Source organism: Grus americana, chromosome 27, assembly GCF_028858705.1.
Source record: "Grus americana isolate bGruAme1 chromosome 27, bGruAme1.mat, whole genome shotgun sequence".
Classification (NCBI taxonomy): Eukaryota; Metazoa; Chordata; class Aves; order Gruiformes; family Gruidae; genus Grus; species Grus americana.
In genome coordinates this window covers 1,241,598-1,259,799 of record NC_072878.1, presented here as the reverse complement: position 1 = coordinate 1,259,799, position 18,202 = coordinate 1,241,598, and the positions used below count along the sequence as shown (strand labels likewise).

At 50.5% G+C, this 18,202-nt stretch overlaps 1 protein-coding gene across 1 annotated transcript in view; it reads right to left on the bottom strand.

Annotated features, from left to right (window-relative positions):
• Window positions 1–7,254: 7,254 nt before the first annotated feature.
• LOC129196868 (olfactory receptor 14A16-like) overlaps window positions 7,255–18,202 on the bottom strand; it is a 12,287-nt gene continuing 1,339 nt past the window's right edge. Inside the window, exons 2-3 of the mRNA XM_054804837.1 lie at window positions 8,049–8,113; window positions 7,255–7,496 (exon numbers count right to left, since the gene is read on the bottom strand). Coding sequence (XP_054660812.1) covers window positions 7,255–7,496; window positions 8,049–8,113 — 307 coding nt within the window. The remainder of the gene's footprint in view (window positions 7,497–8,048; window positions 8,114–18,202) is intronic.

Here is an 18,202-nt window from a genome sequence, read left to right as displayed (position 1 = left end):
TATCTCAATAAAACACATTGCTGCTTCTCTCTTTTGAGCGAGGTGCATTCCACTCTTTCACAACAGGCCAATGAAGGAACTGGTGGGGTTGGGGAGGTGAAGGGAAAGGTTGTCCATACAGTGTTGGAGCTCAAGGAGACTGCTTTTCCTACCTGCCAGGACTTTCTTAGATGGCCATCTGGATCGATATGACCTGGAGAATGCTGCTATCACCTCTTCTTTGTAAACCAAAAATTAATTGGAAACCCCTTTAAATAGCAAAAATCCTCTTCCGTTAAATGCTCATTGAAGTATCTCTCTTTAGCTACCAATTAGCTTAAAAAGTCTTGGAGTCTTGAAGAAAATTACAGGAAAAGACAAAGCACAGGTCGGCTCTCTGCATTGTAATGAGCCCCAAAGCGTATTTGATGCTGAGTGCATGAACCTTTGATGCTGACAGGAGATTGTAAAACCTGCTCAAGAAAGCGAAGGTCAGAAGTAATCACTGAAGTTTCTTGAAGTATTAATGGGTGCCACTGATGACCATTACCCACACAGCTTCCCCACGGACTCATTAGAGGAGAAAATTGGAGGCAGTAATGACAGGAAGGCAAAGGAAAGTGCAGGTGACTCTGATGCTGAGAAAAGCCTTGATGTGTTTCATCAAGCCAAACACCAAGCCCTGACCCCCAGCCTCTGGGAAGGGAGATCCTGTCCTTCATGCATGGCTCAGGGTTTTCCTGGGGTGGTGGGATGTGGGGTGTGCAATGTCCAGTGAAGGACCGTGGTACAAAACCTCCTGGCATCTCCAGAGTGTGCAAGGTGGCAATGAGGCTCCAGTGTCATGAGGACAAGGTGTCTCCTCAAAAGCCTCGGTGACAGAGACAACTGCCATAGCCAAGGGGACAAAGATCTCCATCCTGCTAAGCTTTTCTGCCTTGCCAGTGCCCTCGGCCATCTCCACCTCGGGCTATCCTATGCTGTCCCACACCTCCTTTGTTTCCCTGCAGGCTGTAGACGCCCATCTCATTTTCCCACCTTGCCGTCACCCTGTCATGTCCCTCCCTGTACTACTGATGTCTCTCCTTGAAAGACAAAGCCATGACGTGATCACAGACCCTTGCTGGGTGATCTGTTGCACCACAGCACTACCCTTTGAGTGACATTTCTGTCTTCTTCTTGTGTCCAGGATAGACATCCCAAGCTGCACTTTGTAGCTTTGTCCTGCTTTATTCCACTACAGGGAAACTCTCCGTCATCTCTGAAACCACTCTTCAAGCAGTCACAGGCTATTGCTACAGTGCCCTGAGCCCCCCACGGCACGAGGCTAAAGGAGCAGAGGTCCCTCTGTCTCTGCACACAGGTCATGTGCTTCAGGCCCTGAAGGCCATCTTGGCAGACCTCCTCTGGACCCTCTCCAGTTCCTCTCCTCTCTTCCAGGAAAAGGAGCCCCACACCAGGATCACAACCATGCTGAATCAAGGGAGGGAGGTAACTCTCCTCGTCTGGGTGGCCACGCTTCTGTGCATGCAGGCCCATAGCCAGCTGGCCTTGTTCATGGTGAGCATGCTCCACCGGCTCCCATGGCATCTCCTATAGTGTCCTTCTCCTCAGGGTCACTCCCCAGGCAGTCAGGTCCCAGCTTGCCCTGATGCACAGGCTTATTCTGCCCCGATGCAGGACTGGGCACTTCTCCTTGAAAAACTTAGTAGGGTTTCTGTTGGCCAAATCCCAGAGTTTCTTAAGGTCTCCATAGACTGAAGCTTCATTGTGCCAGCTCTTAATACATGGGTATAGGTGGCTCACCCTACCCAGTGATGCCTCTAACAAGATGACAGCACAAGGAATTGCAGGACAGGACAGATAATAAAAGGAGGTACTAGTTTATTGGACTTGCAGACCAAGGTAGGAATTCCCAGCGCAGCCATCCCAGAAACACCCAACGAGGGCACTAGGCAAGCAAAGCCAGGACCAGTGGGTAGAGGGGAAACAGGTGGGCTTTTTGTGTGGGAGGATCTGAGGAAGACCAAAAGAAGAACTTGGGAGGGAGAGAAGAAGGCAAGACAAAATAGGAGGTAAAGCAAAGGTTCAGATGAGGGCTGTTTGGGAGCACCTGTGGAGCAGCCCTGAGCCTGAGCAGGGCAATCAGCCCGGCTGAGTACCCTTCTGATGTGCCTGTGCAGTAATGCACAGTGTGTGGGGAGCAAACAGGAGGAGTCAGGAGTCTGTGGGGAGTTCCTGAGCTGCAGTCTCATGGGGAGAACTGAGATGTGGTCAGACAGCTGACACCACTGGAGTGTGGCCATGGGTAGAAGCAGCGTCTTTAGGAAGGACGGGGCAGGTCAGTGATGAGGAGTTGCCCTGAAAGTGAACAAGCAGCAGGCCTGCATGGAGTTCTGCCTAGTGACAGATGATGAGCCAGGTGAGAGCTGATGGGTCGGGATTAACAGACAGACCAACATGGGTGACGTTGTAGTTGGTGTCTGCTATGGACCAACTTTATTGAGAAGAAGAAGCAGATGAGGCTTCTTCAGACACCTGAAAGAAGCTTCACATTCTCAGGCCTTGGCCCTCATTTTGCACTTCAGGCACTTGGCCATGGGCCTGGAGGCAGCACAGTAGGGCACAAAACACGCAGGAGGTTACTGGAGGGCACCAATAACCTCCTGAACATTCAGAGAAGGTGTTAAGAAATGCCAAGGCCCACCTCAAGTTCAGTCTGGAAATTTAATCTGGATGTAAAGACATCAGGAAAGAATTTGAGAATGATGCCAGCAGCAAGAGGAAGGCTAGGGAGCATGTGAGCCTGCTGCTAGATGGGGCAGGGACCCTGGTGACAAAGGACTCAGGAAGGGCCAAGGTACGCAATGCCTTCTTCATCTCTGTCTTTACTGGTGAGACCAGCCTTCAGGAATCCCAGGCCCCCAAGACCAGAGGGAAAGTCTGCAGTAAGGAAGGCTTACCCTTGCTGCAGGAATCACCGGTTAGGGAACATGTTGAGAAGAAAGGACATGCATAAGGCCATGGGACCTGAGGGGATGCACTCATGAGCATCGAGGGGGCTGGCTGATCTCATTGTAAGGCCACTTGAATTCATCTTTGAAAGGTCATGGTGATTGGGAGAGGTTCCTGAGGACTGCAAAAAAGCGAGTGCCCCTCCTATCTTGAAGAAAGGCACAATGGTGGATGTGGGGAGCTCTACCCTGTCTCCCCTAACTGAGAAGGTAGATTGGCTGAGCAAGTAGGGACTAGATAAGTGGAAAATGAGGCAGATGAACAACTGACTGAATGTTCAAAACAGCATAAAGTCCAGCTGGAGGACAGTCATCAGTGGTGCAGCTCAGAAGTTAATACTGGGTCCCATTCTATTTAAGCTTTCCATAATGTCCTGGAGGATGGGACCAAGGGCAACTTTGTGGGTGATAGAAAGCTGAGATGAATGACTGATACCCCGGATGGTTGCACTGCCATTCCGGGAGACCTGAACAGTCTGGAGAACTGGGCAGAGAGGTCCCTCATGAAGTTCAACAAAGGAAAAGACAAAACAAGTTTTTCACCACGGACAAGAACAATCCCATGGACCAGAACAATCCCATGGACCAGCTCAGGCTGGGGAGCAACTGGCTAGAAAGCAGCTTTGAAGAGCAGGATGGGGCATCCTTGTGGGCAACAAGCTGTCCATGAGCCAACAGTGTGGCTGTGTGGCAAAGTAGGTCTACAGCACCCTGGGCTGTGTTTGGAAGAGGACTGCCAGCAGGTCAAGAGAGGTGATCCTTCCCCTCTAGTCAGCCCTGGTGAGGCCACACCTGGAGTGCTGTGTTCAGTGGTGGGCTCCTTAGTATGAGAGAGTAAGTGATCTTCCTGTCCTTATCTCAACCCACAAGGGGCTTTTTTTGTCTTTTCTCCTCCTGTCCTGTGTAGGAGAGGGAGTGATAGGGCAGCTTAGTGGGCACCTTGAGGCCAGCCAAGGTCAACCCACCACACAAGTCTTGGGACTGGAAATGTGGAGGGGAAAAAAAAAAAAAAAAAGGAAGGATAAAAATCAAAGAGAAGAAATATGGGATGTATTCTGAAGATTTAAAAAGTTTGGAAGATTTTTAGATTATCACTTCAGGCAACAGGATCATTGGCATTATAAATTATGAACACAACTTTTGATTTCTCCTATTTTCCACAGGTTTGTACGCATGGCTTTAATTTCTAGAAAGCATCTTTTTTTCAAAAGACTTTTTTGGGCATGGTGGAGAGGGAAGAGATTAATAGTCCTTACAAAATAACCAAGAACACATAATGAAAACTGAAATATATCTTTTCACAGTGAGTGATAACAACTGAGTTTAGTCCAAAATGAAGCTGTACAACAGCTGTCTGGATGTGAAAAAGAGATACAGAAATTCCTTATCCTTTAAAAAAACCCAAACAAACAAACAAAGAAACAAACCAGTATTACAGCTTTCTTTTGGCCAGCAGAGAAGGAACAAAGAAATGAAGTAGGTGGCCTTCACTTTTCGTCCCCACTGAGACTGCTTCACATCATAAACTCAAAAATTGTTTCCAGAAGTCTGTAGTACAAGGCTGAATGTATTAGGAGGTGTTATTTTGTTGCCTTCCTATAAATCATAGCCAATGTAGAGAAAGAAGGGAGTGAAACCTTGTCCCCCTGCTCCCTTCTGAGCTGCAGAGGCTTAGGGTGAAGCCATACCACGGGTCGAGTGGTGAAGCTCTCACCAGAACTTCCCATGTGCAGTGTGGTTGTCACACCAGAGCTAAGCATCACAGGCCCTCATGCATGAAGGCAAGGAAGGAAGCCAGAGAAGATCTGGGACAAAGGGTGGATGGGGACACAAAGTCCAGAAAAGGCTTGCCCATGGCCCTGTGTGAGATGTGACCCACTTGGCACCAATTGTCTGGGGGGGTGCAAAGTATGAGTTGAAGCAGTGGATAATGTTAGCACTACGGATAAAGACAGAATGTCAAAGAGACCTTCACTCTCCAGCTGTTGGTGGATAGGGTTCAGCTCCAGTTTCCCACTCCTCAAGTCTACACAGAGCTTTTCTGATTTGACGTGCAGAGGACGTTCCATGGCCAAAGGTCTAGCACCATGCAGAAAGCCCTGAGATATGCACGGCATCTTCTCAGCACCAACAAATAGGACCTAGTGTAGGCAACATCACACTCGTCTGGAGTACCATCCAGGGTGACGCCAACACTGAAAGTAGTTTCAGCATCCTCCATTTAGGCTACAGAAGTCCAACAACCACAACATCACCCCTCGTGAACCACAGATATGCTCAACACAGACAGGGCATCCAACAAGCCATTCATCTCAGGTTAAAGTCAATATTTCCATTGGCTCAGTTTTCCATGCCAAGGGGCACAGAAAGACCAAAGTTGTGATGTTTCTTCAGCTGTCCTTGGCCATATTTGTCCTCAAGAATCACATAGAATCATAGAATGGTTTGGGTTGGAAGGGACCTTCAAAGGTCATCTAGTCCAACCCCCCTGCAATGAGCAGGCACATCTTCAACTAGATCAGGTTGCTCAGAGCCCCGTCCAACCTGACCTTGAAAGTTTCCAGGGATGGGGCATCAATCACCTCTCTGGGAAACCTGTTCCAGTGTTTCACCACCCTCATCATAAAAAATTTCTTCCTTATTTCTGGTCTGAATTTAGCCTCTTTTACTTTAAAACCATTACCCTTTGTCGTATCGCTACAGGCCCTACTAAAAAGCCTATCCTCATCTTTCTTATAAGCCCCCTTCAAGTATGGAAAGACTGCAGGAAGGTCACCCTAGAGCCTTCTCTTCTCCAGGCTGAACGACCCTAACTTTCTTAGCCTGTCTTCATAGCAGAAGTGTTCCAGCCCTCTGACCATTTTTTGTGGCCTTCCTCTGGACCCACTCTAACAGCTCCATGTCTTTCCTGTGCTGAGGACTCCAGAGCTGAACACAATACTCCAGGTGGGGTGTCCCCAGGGCAGAGCAGAGGGGCAGAATCACCTCCCTGAACAATCCGGCCACAATCCTTTTGATGCAGCCCAGGATACGGGTGGCTTTCTCAGCTGTGAGTGCACATTGCTGGCTCATGTCCATTTTTTCATCCTCGAAGTCCTTCTGCGCAGGGCTGCTCTCAATCCCTTCATCACCCAGCCTGTATTAATATCAGGGGCTACCCCAACCCAGGTGCAGGACCTCACACTTGGCCTTGCTGAATTTCATGAGGATCACATGGGCCCACTTCTCCAGCTTGTCCAGGTCCCTCTGAATGGCATCCTGTCCCTCAGGCATGTCAGCCACACCACTCAGCTTGGCAAGACTTGCCCTTGGTGAAGCCATGCTGGCTGTCTCGAATCACCTCCCTGTCCTCCGTGTGCCTTAGCATAGCTTCCAGGAGGATCTGTCCCAAGATCTTGCCAGGCACAGAGGGGAGGCTGACAGGTCACTAGTTCCCAGGACCCTCCTTTTGACTCTTTTTAATAATTGGTGCAATGTTTCCCTTTTTCCAGTCACCGGGGACTTCCCCTGACTGCCATGACTTTTCCAATCTCATGGAGATTGGCTTGGCAACTACGTCAGGACTCTGGGATGCATCTTGTTGGGTCCCACAGACATATGTATGTCCAGGTTCCTCAGGTGGTCTCAAACCAGATCTTCCCTTCCAGTGGGAGGGACTTTGCTCCTCCAGTCCCTGCCTTGAGGCCCACCCTCTTGAGAGGTGTGGCAAGAGAGGTTGCCAGCAAAGACTGAGGCAAAAAATGTTGTTGAGTACCTCAGCCTTCTCCGCATCTGTTGTTGCCAGTTTGCCAGTTATGTTCATCAGCAGGGTGCACTTTCTTTGACCTTCCTTTTCTGGCTGACATACCTATGGAAGCCCTTCTTATTATTCTTTGTGTCCCTTGCCAAGTTCAGCTCTAGCTGCGCCTTGGCCTTCCTGACCCCATCCCTACACAACCAAGCAGCATCCCTATACTTGTCCCAGGATACCTGTCCCTGCTTCCACTGCCTGTGCCCTTCCTTCTTGCCCTTTAGTTTAACCAGCAAGTCTCGGCTCATCCATGCTGGTCTCTTGCCTTCCTTTCCTGATTTCTTACACCTGGGGATCGAGAGCTCTTGCTCTCTATGGAAAGTGTCTGTAAAGATCTGCCACTCTGTTCTGCTCCCTTGTCCCTGAGAGACCTTACCCCAGGGGTCCTATTGACTAACTCCTTGAACAGCTGGAAGTTTGCTTTCCTAAAATTCAGGGTCTTGACTTTACCCTTCACCTGTCCCATATCTCTCAGGAGGCAAACTCCACCAACGCATGATCGCTGCAGCCCAGGCTGCCTCCAATCTTGATGTCTCCCATTAGCTCACTTGCGTTGATGACCAACAGGTCCAGTAACACGTCCCCTCTGGTAGGGCTGTCTATTACCTGCCCTAAGAAATTATCCTTGATGCACTCCAGGATACTGCTAGATTGCCTACAGCGCGCCATGCTACTTTTACAGGGTGGTTGATGTCTCCCAGCATGATGAGAGCCTGCGAGAGTGATGCATCCAATCAGACATTAGGTAGTCAGGTAGAAGTGACATCAGAAGAACGTGCCCATGTCCTGTGCCTACTGCTGTCCTCTCGGGTAGTCCCACAGAAGTGACTTCACATGCATCGACCCCAGCCATGAGCCTGCTGCAAGCAGGCTCTCACCTGCAGAGACAAAAGGACATCATAATCAACGTCCAAGTGATGATCCTGCTGCTGGCCTATCTGGTATTGAGGCAGAAGTGATGTCATCATGAACATCCAAGCCAAGTGCCTGCTGGCCTTTCAATGTCCTCAGGCAGAAGTGACCTCACGAGACTCAGCTGTGAGCCTTCTCTGGCCTATCACCTGCAGAGACAGATGTGACCTCACAATCCACACCCAAGTCTTTTCCCTGCTTCTGGCCTGTCAGGTACTCACACGGAAATGACTTCACAGTCACCTTCACAGCCACCTGCCTCTTACTCACCCATGAGATTCTGAGGCACAGATGAACTAATAGTAACTTCCCCACCCATCGCTCACCTTGTGGCCTACAACCTCATCACACACATGTCACCTCATGTTCATCTTCCAGCTGGTCAACGACCTCACAGTCTCTGCATTCACTCTGCCTCCTGGGGGAAAAACAGCTTAGAGTGAGGGTTAGAGGACAGGTGGAAGGTTGGGGGCCTTCAAGGGTGCTAGAGCTCAGGGGTTGCAGGTTTGTGTTGGCAGTTTGGGTTCAGGCGAACCCAAAACTCTGGTGAGAGTTTCTACTTTGTGCTCAGAGTAGGGCTAAGGGTTAGAGGTCCCCCTTTAGGGTTCGGGATCATGGTGAGGCTCAGGGTGAAGGTTTGTGATTCTGCTTAGAGCTTCCCGTAATTGATTTCAGGACTGGTCAGCTTTGTGGGATAGGGGATTGGGTTAGGGCTAGAGGTGAGGGCCAGGGTTAAGGCTAGCATTTCCAGAGTAGGGACATCACAGACAACAATCATGTGCTGTCCCTTTCACATGCATCTCCTTTGACCTCCCACGCTCCCTTCTCTCTCTGATGAAACTCTCAGGCATCTCGAGCACCTCACAATGCTGCTCCTTCACCAACCAGCTTCCTCCAGCAGAAAGGACATCACAAGCTGCCCTCCAGCAATGTCACCTTTGCCTTCATCTTCCTCTTGCCCCTAAACTCTCACCTCATCTCCGCTCTCACCTGATCTCCCTGGCCTTCCCTCACAATCCCTGCCCTCCTTCTAGCTCCTGGGAAACATGAGTTAGGCTTAGGAGTGGGGTTGAAGATGGGGGGGGCAGGGGCATGGGACAGGATTAAGGACTGGGGTTAGGATTAAGCTTCAGGCATCTGGTGAGGGTTTCAGCTTTGGCATTGGTGCTCAGAGTAGGGTGAAGGATGAGAGCTCCAGGTTAGGCATTAGGGTGAGGGTACAGCAAAGGTTGAGGGTGAGCTGGGCAATGCCAGGTCGGAGGGGCCAGGGTGTGTAGGCACTCTGCGTGCTTCCACCCTCATGGTGACCAGAGGGAAACCTCAGCTGGTGATGACCAAAAGCATCCCCATTGCAATGGGCTGGGGATTAGCGCTGGGCACATGACAAGGCACTTCCAAGGGGCTACACGGGACAGGAGGTCTCTGTCTCCTTTCTTTGTCATCCTGAAATCGCTGCCTCTGATTTTCTGCTCTAATCAGCCCCCAGGGAGCCATGCTTCAATTTCCTGAAGCAGTTTCATCACCCACAGCCCTCGGCAGCCTCTGCTAAACCTCCAGGAATCTTTATTCCTGCCATGGCACTCCACACTCAGTGCCTTTGCCCTGGGAGCTTGTTAGTGTGCAGCCACTATAATGAGTTTATTCTTGCCTCTCAATTTCTGCACAGTTGCAGGGGGACTTTTAGGAGAGACTGTCTTCTAGGAAGAGTTTTGCTAATGTCAACAAGCACATCATATAACACAAGTCCATTTCCTTCTCAGTCATAACTCCCTAATACTTTCAAGATTGACAAATGATTTTTCATTTGACTGTAAAATGTTCCCACACAACACGCCAGCCCCATTTGCTAGAGATGGGCATGGCATCAGGAGACACAGCCAGCCAGGTAGATGTGACCACAGGAAGATGGGCAGGGAGGTCACTAGAGGCATGAGTTGGTGACAAGGCTCTGGGCAGGACATTTGGCCAAGAATAAGGCAAAGTGGATGCTGAACCTCTGCCAAAAACACCTGAGGGATTTCTTCACATTTAAAAAGACATGAGCACTTTTTCACTGGCTGAAATGATTGAATATTTCCAACAAAGCAACTGGTTTTTTTTCCCCAAGTCATGCCATAATGATTCTATGATAATGAGATTTTTGGGGATGTGTATTACTATTACTAGAAGAAATAAGGATCCTCCTGAGTACTTGTGGTGTCAGTACTCTGTTACACTGTGCACTGAAACTCACTCATCTTTCAGGTCTTTCCACCTGTCCTAATGAAATGGACTGTGTCTAAAGACACCTTTTCAGCAGACTTTCCTTTGCTCTCAGGATTTACTCCTCCCCTTACAACTTTTTACTCAGATCCACTTGAGGAATGTGTTTTATTTTTTATTCAATTTTTCAAATTTAGGACGGTTCCTGTTTCTATTTAGAGCCCGTCCTCAGGGTAAATTGGGTGGGAATTGCTGCGAAGGAGCTGTAACATTCAGCTGCAGACTCAGTGCAGAAGCCTGATGTAGGAAAAGAATGTCAGTCCCGAGCGGCCCCTGAGAGAAATGGTGGGGCTGGGGAGGTGTGGAGGAAGGTTGTCCAGGCAGTGTGGGAACTCAGGGAGACAGCTGGAGTGCCCTTTCCACACGTCCTTAGAAGATCCTCTGGTTCAGCATCAATTGGAGAAAGCTGCTGTCACTTCTGTAAACTGAAAAACTAAAAAGCCCTAAAATATCAAAACTCCTTTTTTTAATTAAGTGCTCATTGAAATCTTCCACTTTAAGTAGACTCCTGAAACCTCTCCAATTAGCTGTACAAGTCTGGAAACCCTGAAGAAAATTAATGGAAGGCACATAGCTCGTTAGGGCTTTTTGTATTTTAATTAGCCCCATGGTATATTTGGTGCTGAGCCCTTGAACTTCAGATACTGTGAGGAGATTGAACCAATCACTCAAGGAGTTAAAATCAGAAGCAAACACCCAAGTATCTTGGAGTGTTAATTGGCCCCAGTGAGGGCCATTGCTGACAAAGCCTCCCCATGGATTTGTTAGAGCAGAAAATTGGAGGCTGTGATTACAGGTAGGCAAAGGCGCTGTGCAGGTGGATCTGATGCTGAGTAACGCCTTGATGTAGTTTATCAAGATGTGTCAGAGCTCTAATATGAACTGGAGTCAAAGGCAGACAAGTGGTACACCACAACTGATATCACCAATGCATTGTTCTCAATCCCTTTGGCAGTGGAGCGCAGGCCACAGTTTGTTTTCACCTGGAGGGGCAGCCAGTGCACCCCAGAGGTGGAAACAGAGTCCTACCACTGGCCACGGACTGATCCAGACTGCACTGGAACAGGGTGAGGCTTCAGAACACCTGCAATATGTTCATGACATCATCGTAAGGGACAACACAGCAGAAGAAGTCTTTGAGAAAGGGAAGAAAATAGTCTAAATGCTTCTGATATCTGGTTTCACCATTAAACAAAGTAAGGTCAAAGGACCTGCACAGGAGATCCAATTTTTAGGAATAAAATGGCAAGATGGACACCATCAGATCCCAATGGATGTGATCTAAAGAATAGCAGCTGTGTCTCCACTGACTAGCAAAAAGGAGACTCAAGCTTTCTTAGATGTTGTGGGTTTCTGGAGAATGCATATCCGAAATTACAGTCTGGTCTAAGCCCTCTCTATCAAGTGACCCAGAAGAAGAAGGATTTCAAATGGGGCCCTGAACAATGACAAGCCTTTGAACAAATTAAACAAGAAACAGTTTATGCAGTAGCCCTTGGGCCAGTCCAGGCAGGACCAGATGTCAGAAATGCTCTACAGTGCAGCCGGGGAGAAAGGCCCTACCTGGAGTCTCTGGCAGAAAGCATCAGGGGAGACTCGAGGTCGACCCCTGGGGTTTTGGAGTCGGGGATACAGAGGATCCGAGGCCCACTACGCTCCGACGGAAGAGGAGATATTGGCAGCCTATGAAGGGGTTCGAGCTGCTTCAGAGGTGATTGGCACTGAAGCACAGCTCCTCCTGGCACCCCGACTGCCAGTGCTGGGCTGGATGTTCAAAGCGAAGGTCCCCTCTACACATCATGCAACTGATGCTACATGGAGTAAGTGGGTTGCATTGACTACACAGCAGGCTCAAAGAGGAATCTCCAGTCACCCAGGAATTCTGGAAGCAATCACGGACTGGACAGTAGATCAAGATTTCGGAATTTCACCAGAGGAGGTGACGTGTGCTGAAGAGGTCTCACCGTATAATAAACTACCAGAAAATGAGAGGCCATCTGCCCTGTTCACTGATGTGTCCTGTCACACTGTGGGAAAGCATCAGAGGTGAAACGTTGCTGTATGGAGTTCCTACATGATGAGTCGCAGAAGTTTCTGAAGGAGAAGGTGAATCGAGCCAGTTTGCAGAGGTGAAAGCCATCCAGCTGCCTTTACGCAATGCTGAACTTCTCATTCAGCATGTGGCCAACACTCTACCTCAATACTGACTCATGGATGGTGGCCAATGCCCTGTGGGGGTGGTTACAGCAGTGGAAGCAGAGCAACTGGCAACGCAGAGGCAAACCCATCTGGGCTGCCCCACTGTGGCAAGATATTGCTGCCCGGCTAGAGAACCTCATTGGAAAAGCACATCACTTAGATGCCCACGTACCCAAGAGTTGGGCCACTGAGGAACATCAGAACAACCAGCAGGTGGATCAGGTTGCTAAGATTGAAGTGGCTCAGGTGGATCTGCGCTGGCAGCATAAGGGTGAATTATTTATATCTTGGTGGGCCCATGACACCTCAGGCCATCAAGGAAGAGATGCAACATATAGTTGGGTTCATGACTGAGGGGTGGACTTAACCATGGATGCTATTGCAGAGGTCATCCATGAATGTGAAACATGTGCTCCAATCAAGGAAGCCGAACAGCAAAAGCCTGTTTGGTATGGAGGACAATGGCTGAAATATAAATATGAGGAGGCCTGGCAGATTGATTACATCACACTCCCACAAACCCGCCAAGGCAAGCGCTATGTACTTACAATGGTGGGAGCAACCACTGGATGTCTGGAAACATATCCCGTGCCCCATGCCACTGCCCAGAACACTATCCTGGGCCTTGAAAAGCAAGTCCTGTGGTGACATGGCACCCCAGAGAGAATTGAGTCAGACAACGGGACTCATTTCTGAAACAACCTCATAGACCCCTGGGCCAAAGAGCATGGTACTGAGTGGGTGTATCACATCCCCTACCATGCACCAGCCTCTGGGAAAACTGAACAATTCAATGGGCTCTTAAAGACTACCTTGAGAGCAATGGGTGGTGGGACCCTCAAATATTGGGATACACATCTAGCAAAGGCCACCCGGTTAGTCAACACTAGGGGATCTGCCAATCGAGCTGGCCCTGCCCAGTCAAAACTCCCACGCCCTGCAGAAGGGGATAAAGTTCCCATAGTGCACATAAAAAATACACTAGTGAAGACAGTCTGGGTTATCCCTGCGTCAGGCAAAGGCAGACCTTTTCACCCTTCTTGGAAATTGGGACAACATTTGCCAGCTTCCAGTCCACTGGGACCTTTCCAGACTTGTCATGTGGAAACCTGGTACCAAGAGACTGGACCCCTTGTGTGGAATGGCTTTGCTTCACAGCAGAGAAATACTGGGGTGGGTGGCAGGTGGCAACTTAAGGATGAATGAGGTTCCCACCAAGAGAGCAATGGCTGCAGCCCCCAAGGCCAGAGAGAAACGGGCCTGGGCTGTGCAGCCCTGGCAGGAGAGAGGGTTGCTGTCCCCGGTGACCCTGCAGCAGCATGGGGCCTGTGGCAGAGGTGAAGCCGATCTCCAAGAAGGACAAGCTGCTGCTGAGAAAGTCCCTAGGGGAGGACAGTCCAGCCACACTGTGGACATCATGCGGGGGGCTGACTGGCTAGAGAGCAGCGCTGCAGAGAAGGGCCTTGGGGTCCCAGAGGATGACAAGCTGAGCAGGAGCCAGCAGTGCACCATCGTGGCAAAGGCCATCAGCCACCTCCCCTGGCCCCATGGCAGTTCCCACCGCAGGGTGCTGCTGCAGAGCTCTGGGCACTCACACCAGAGCCCCGGCCCCTCTGAAGGACACAGCAGCTCCTGGGGGGCAGGGAGGCAGTTCAGCCTCCCCATCAGCCCAGGGCTGGTGCTGGCTCTGAGCACACGAGCAAACAGAGGCCACTCAATCTCTGGCTCTCCTGCATTCATATTCTAGGGGATCCCTAACCCCAACAGCCTTTGCCCCTTCTCTGCCCCCACCAGCCCCACTCCCCAGCACAACACAAGAGTCCTGGCCCTGGGGGTCCTCAGGCAGCTCATGGATCTCTCCACTCTCCCCTCCCTATGCCCGCTGGTGCCCCACTGACTCCCATGGCACTGTAGAGTCCTTGTTTGTGGATACATCAACTTAGTGCTTTACTTTGGGGGCAATTCTCCTTTAAGGGTGTTCCACTTTGTGTGTCTCCATTCATTCCCACCCCAGGGCACAAGGTGAGTCCCCATCCTCTCCTGACTCCTCCAAACTCGTATCCAGATACACTGCTATATGCCATTGGGCCTGTCATATGTCAAGAAGCCTGAGGATGTAATGGAGAGCTGATGGACCATCTCAACAGCAAATGGACACCTTTAAAACCAGAACTTTTGGGCCAATGGAACCCCATGGTACTGTGAGCTTAACCCCAAACACAGGGAGAACACAAGGAGAACAGACTCTTTAAAAGATCAATTCTTTGGATATTTCACTGGCAGTACTCTAGGGGAAGAGCCCAGGCTTCAGGTACTGCACCAAGAGATCCTCTTGATCTTGAAGGGCTGCGATTGAGCATCTCACATCTGACACAGTGCTGCACAAGGGTCCGACACAACACAATCAAACCTCCAGACAAGTAATATAAACCAGAAAAGTAAAAATAAGTAGGATTTTTCACAAGGGAAAAGTGCTGACTCCTGGTCTAAGATGAACTCTGGGACGTGTGCAGAGAAAGAGAGACAGGTTATTGTTGGTGAAACAAAAACCATTAAACATGTTTCCATAGCGAATCCTTGAGCTCCTGGTTCCTCATGCTGTAGATGATAGGGTTCACAGTTGGAGGTACCACGGAATACAGAATGGCGACCACCAGGTCCAGGGATGGGGAGGAGATGGAGGGGGGTTTCAGGCACACAAACATACCAGTGCTGATAAATAGGGAGACAACAGCAAGGTGAGGGAGACATGTGGAAAATGCTTTGTGCCATTCCTGCTCAGAGGGGATCCTCAGCACAGCCCTGAAGATCTGCACATAGGACAGAAGAATAAAAAGAAAACAAACAAAGAATAAAGAGGAACTAACCACAATAAGCCCAGCTTCCCTGAGATAGTCTGAGTGTGAGCAGGAAAGTTTGAGGATCTGGGGAACTTCACAGAAGAACTGGTCCAGGGCATTGCCCTTGCAGAGTGGTATAGAAAATGTATTGGCCGTGTGCAGCACAGCATAGAGAAACCCACTGCCCCAGGCAGCTGCTGCCATGTGGACACAAGCTCTGCTGCCCAGGAGGGTCCCGTAGTGCAGGGGTTGGCAGATGGCAACGTAGCAGTCATAGGACATGACTGTGAGAAGGAAATATTCTGCTGAAATCAGAAAGTAAAAGAAAAAGACCTGAGCAGCACATCCCCCATAGGAGATGGTCCTGGTGTCCCAGATTAAGTTGGCCATGGCTTTGGGCACAGTGGTGGAGATGGTGCCCAGGTCGAGGAGGGAGAGCTTGAGGAGGAAGAAGTACATGGGGGTGTGGAGGTGGTGGTCGCAGGCTATGGCAGTGATGATGAGGCCATTGGCCAGGAGAGCAGCCAGGTAGATGCCCAGGAAGAGCCAGAAGTGCAAGAGCTGCAGCTCCCGTGTGTCTGCGAATGCCAGGAGGAGGAACTCAGTGATGGAGCTGCTGTTGGACATTTGCTGGTTCTTAATATGGAGCCATTGTCCTAAAAAGGAAAGGACAGGGAAAGCTATGACAGAGTTCTCTGAGCAAAGCCACTCTATTTTTCACAGAAATCCCGCCCCCTCCCCCAATTCCAAGGCATTTCCTTTCTTTGCTTTGTGCTGGCTGAGTGTGCTGTGAGGAGCAGGACCTCTGCCCCTGTGCTGCCAAGGAGTCAGCTCTGCCCTGCTGCAGTGAGTACATGGGAGCTGGTTCTTGACACCCCCGATGGTCACCAGGGCTGTCAGATGCAATTCACCCTTGATGGAAATGTTCAATATCTGCACTCACCACTCCAGAGAGTGGGTGGCAGAAGAGAGGCTGAGCATGTCTGTTGCTCTGTAGTTTTTTTGTTTCCATCATCACATCTGGTGAGTATTAGCTTTAGGGCCAAAGATCCTCTTTTTTACAACTGAAAGGGTGGATTGTTAGAAAAAGAGACGCAAAAGGACTTGCTCCATGCTTTTGCTTCTGCTACCTCAAGGTAGAAGAGGATGACAGCATATACTGATTAGTGTTTAAAAAAAAAAAAAAAAAGGAAGCGCAACTAGAGTTTGATGAAAGCAGGAGAGTCCTATTTCAAAGGACAGATCTTAGAACTGGATCTTAGAACTGGACATGGCCTCTCTCAGAAAGAAGCACAGGAATCTGAGAAGAGACTGGTAACCCACGAGGGATGGCTCAGAAATCCCTGGGATCCTATAGGAGAGCTGTGCCTTTCTCGGGGGCAGCACAGAAGCTCGGTGGGAGAGACAAAGAAGACATTCAGGAATCCTGAAGATGGGATGTACTAAAGGCAGAGTTAGCTCATTGCTCAGCAGACAACGCCCAGCAGACATCTAGAGTGAGGGACCACAAGAGAGCAGCCTGAAGGCAGCCTAGCCCAGGGCTTGGCTGCAGTTTCCTCCCACTCCCTGCCCATGTCTCTGCTGCCTGGAGCTGTCCCTGCCAGGAGCTGGTGCTCTGCCCACACCTCTCCTCCCTGTCCCTGCTCACAGAGCCCATCCCACCCTCTGTGTGCTCAGCTCTGCCCTGCAGACATCTCCTGGCAGCAGGGCCCTGCCCAGGGGCACCTCTGTGTTGGCAGGTCTTAAGGAGAAGAGCAGATCAACCCTGAAGAGACCACAAAGGTGATGTTGATGCTTTCTGTAGGCAGAGGAAAGGGTGAAGTGACTTTATCAGGTGCCTTGAGAAGCCTCTTCATCACTCACTGTAATGCTGGAGGAGTCTTGGTCTCCTGTGCAAACCTGACAGCTCCATCACTGTTTCCTCCGACCATCACAGCAGGGAATTGAAAGCACCAACCCTGCGAAGCACCTTTACTCCGAGGTAGCTTCTTCCTTGATAATCTTCTTAAAAAGTGACCTGGGAAATATCCCGGGGGCGATCTGGAGCTGTAATCAGCCCTCACAGACAAAGCACCCTCTCAAGAGCAGAAGGACCCTGCCCTGCCCTTCCAGGGGGTCGCACCTTCCACCCACAGCTTCTCCCTGCAGTGCCCTGGGCAGCTCCCCGGGCAGGCTGAGGGCTGACCCTGGCAGGCGGCAGAGTCCCTGCCCCAGCACACAGCCCCTGGGCTGCAGGGACACAGCTGAAGGACACAGCTGGGTACCCCTGGCTGCACACCTGCATTCAAAGCCACTCAAACTTGCCTCTGCACAGGGAGTCCACCTGGCACATCCCAGGAGCTGTGGGCTCTGCCAGCTTGAGGAGATGCCTCCAGGAACCGCATCGGCATTGCCCTGCACCCAGAGACTTACCGTGTCAAGGGCTCTGAAGATTTCTCCTTCCCTGAGCTCTCAGCAAGCCTCCCGTTTCCAACTGCCTTTAAGCTCTCTCTGCCTCGCTGTTCTCCCCTCGGTGCCTGCAGGCAGAGCCCTCAGCCCTGCTGTGCTCTGCAGAGGAGCTGCTCCTGGCCAGAGATGTCTCTCTGCAGCACAGCCCACCTGCCATGAGCTCCCTTTGTCCCAGGAGAGCAGCAGCAGAGGCCCAGCCCAAGGCGGCATGTTAATGACCCCTCTGGTGGGTTTGGGGATGAGTCCATGAAGCTCAGACCCTGAGAGGAAGCTGATGAAACCTCTCCAGAAATAACAGTGCGATGCAAACTCCACAGTTTCTTGGAGCATTAATGGGTCCCCCTGAGGGCCATCACTGACAAAGCAGCTCTGGGGCTGGTTAGAGCAGGCAAGTGGAGGCAGTGATGACAGGTAGGCAAAGGCAATGGCAAGGTGGCTCTGATGCTGAGTAATCCTGGATGTGTTTGATAAACCCAAAGGGCCAAGCTGTGACCCCCAGCCCCTGGGAAGGGAGGTCCTGTCCTGCACACAGGGCTCAGGGCTCTTCCTGGGGCAGGGTTTTGTGGGGACATGGCAGAAAGGCCTCATCTCTGTTGGGGGGCTTTCAACTTGGTCATCTCCCTTGACCATCTCCACCACAGGTTGTCCTATGGTGTCCTAAGCCTGCACCTGTTTCCTTGAAGGCTGTGGGCATCCACTGTGCTTACCAACCTTGCTCTCACTTGAGCATCTTCCTGCCCTTACTGATATCTCTCCAT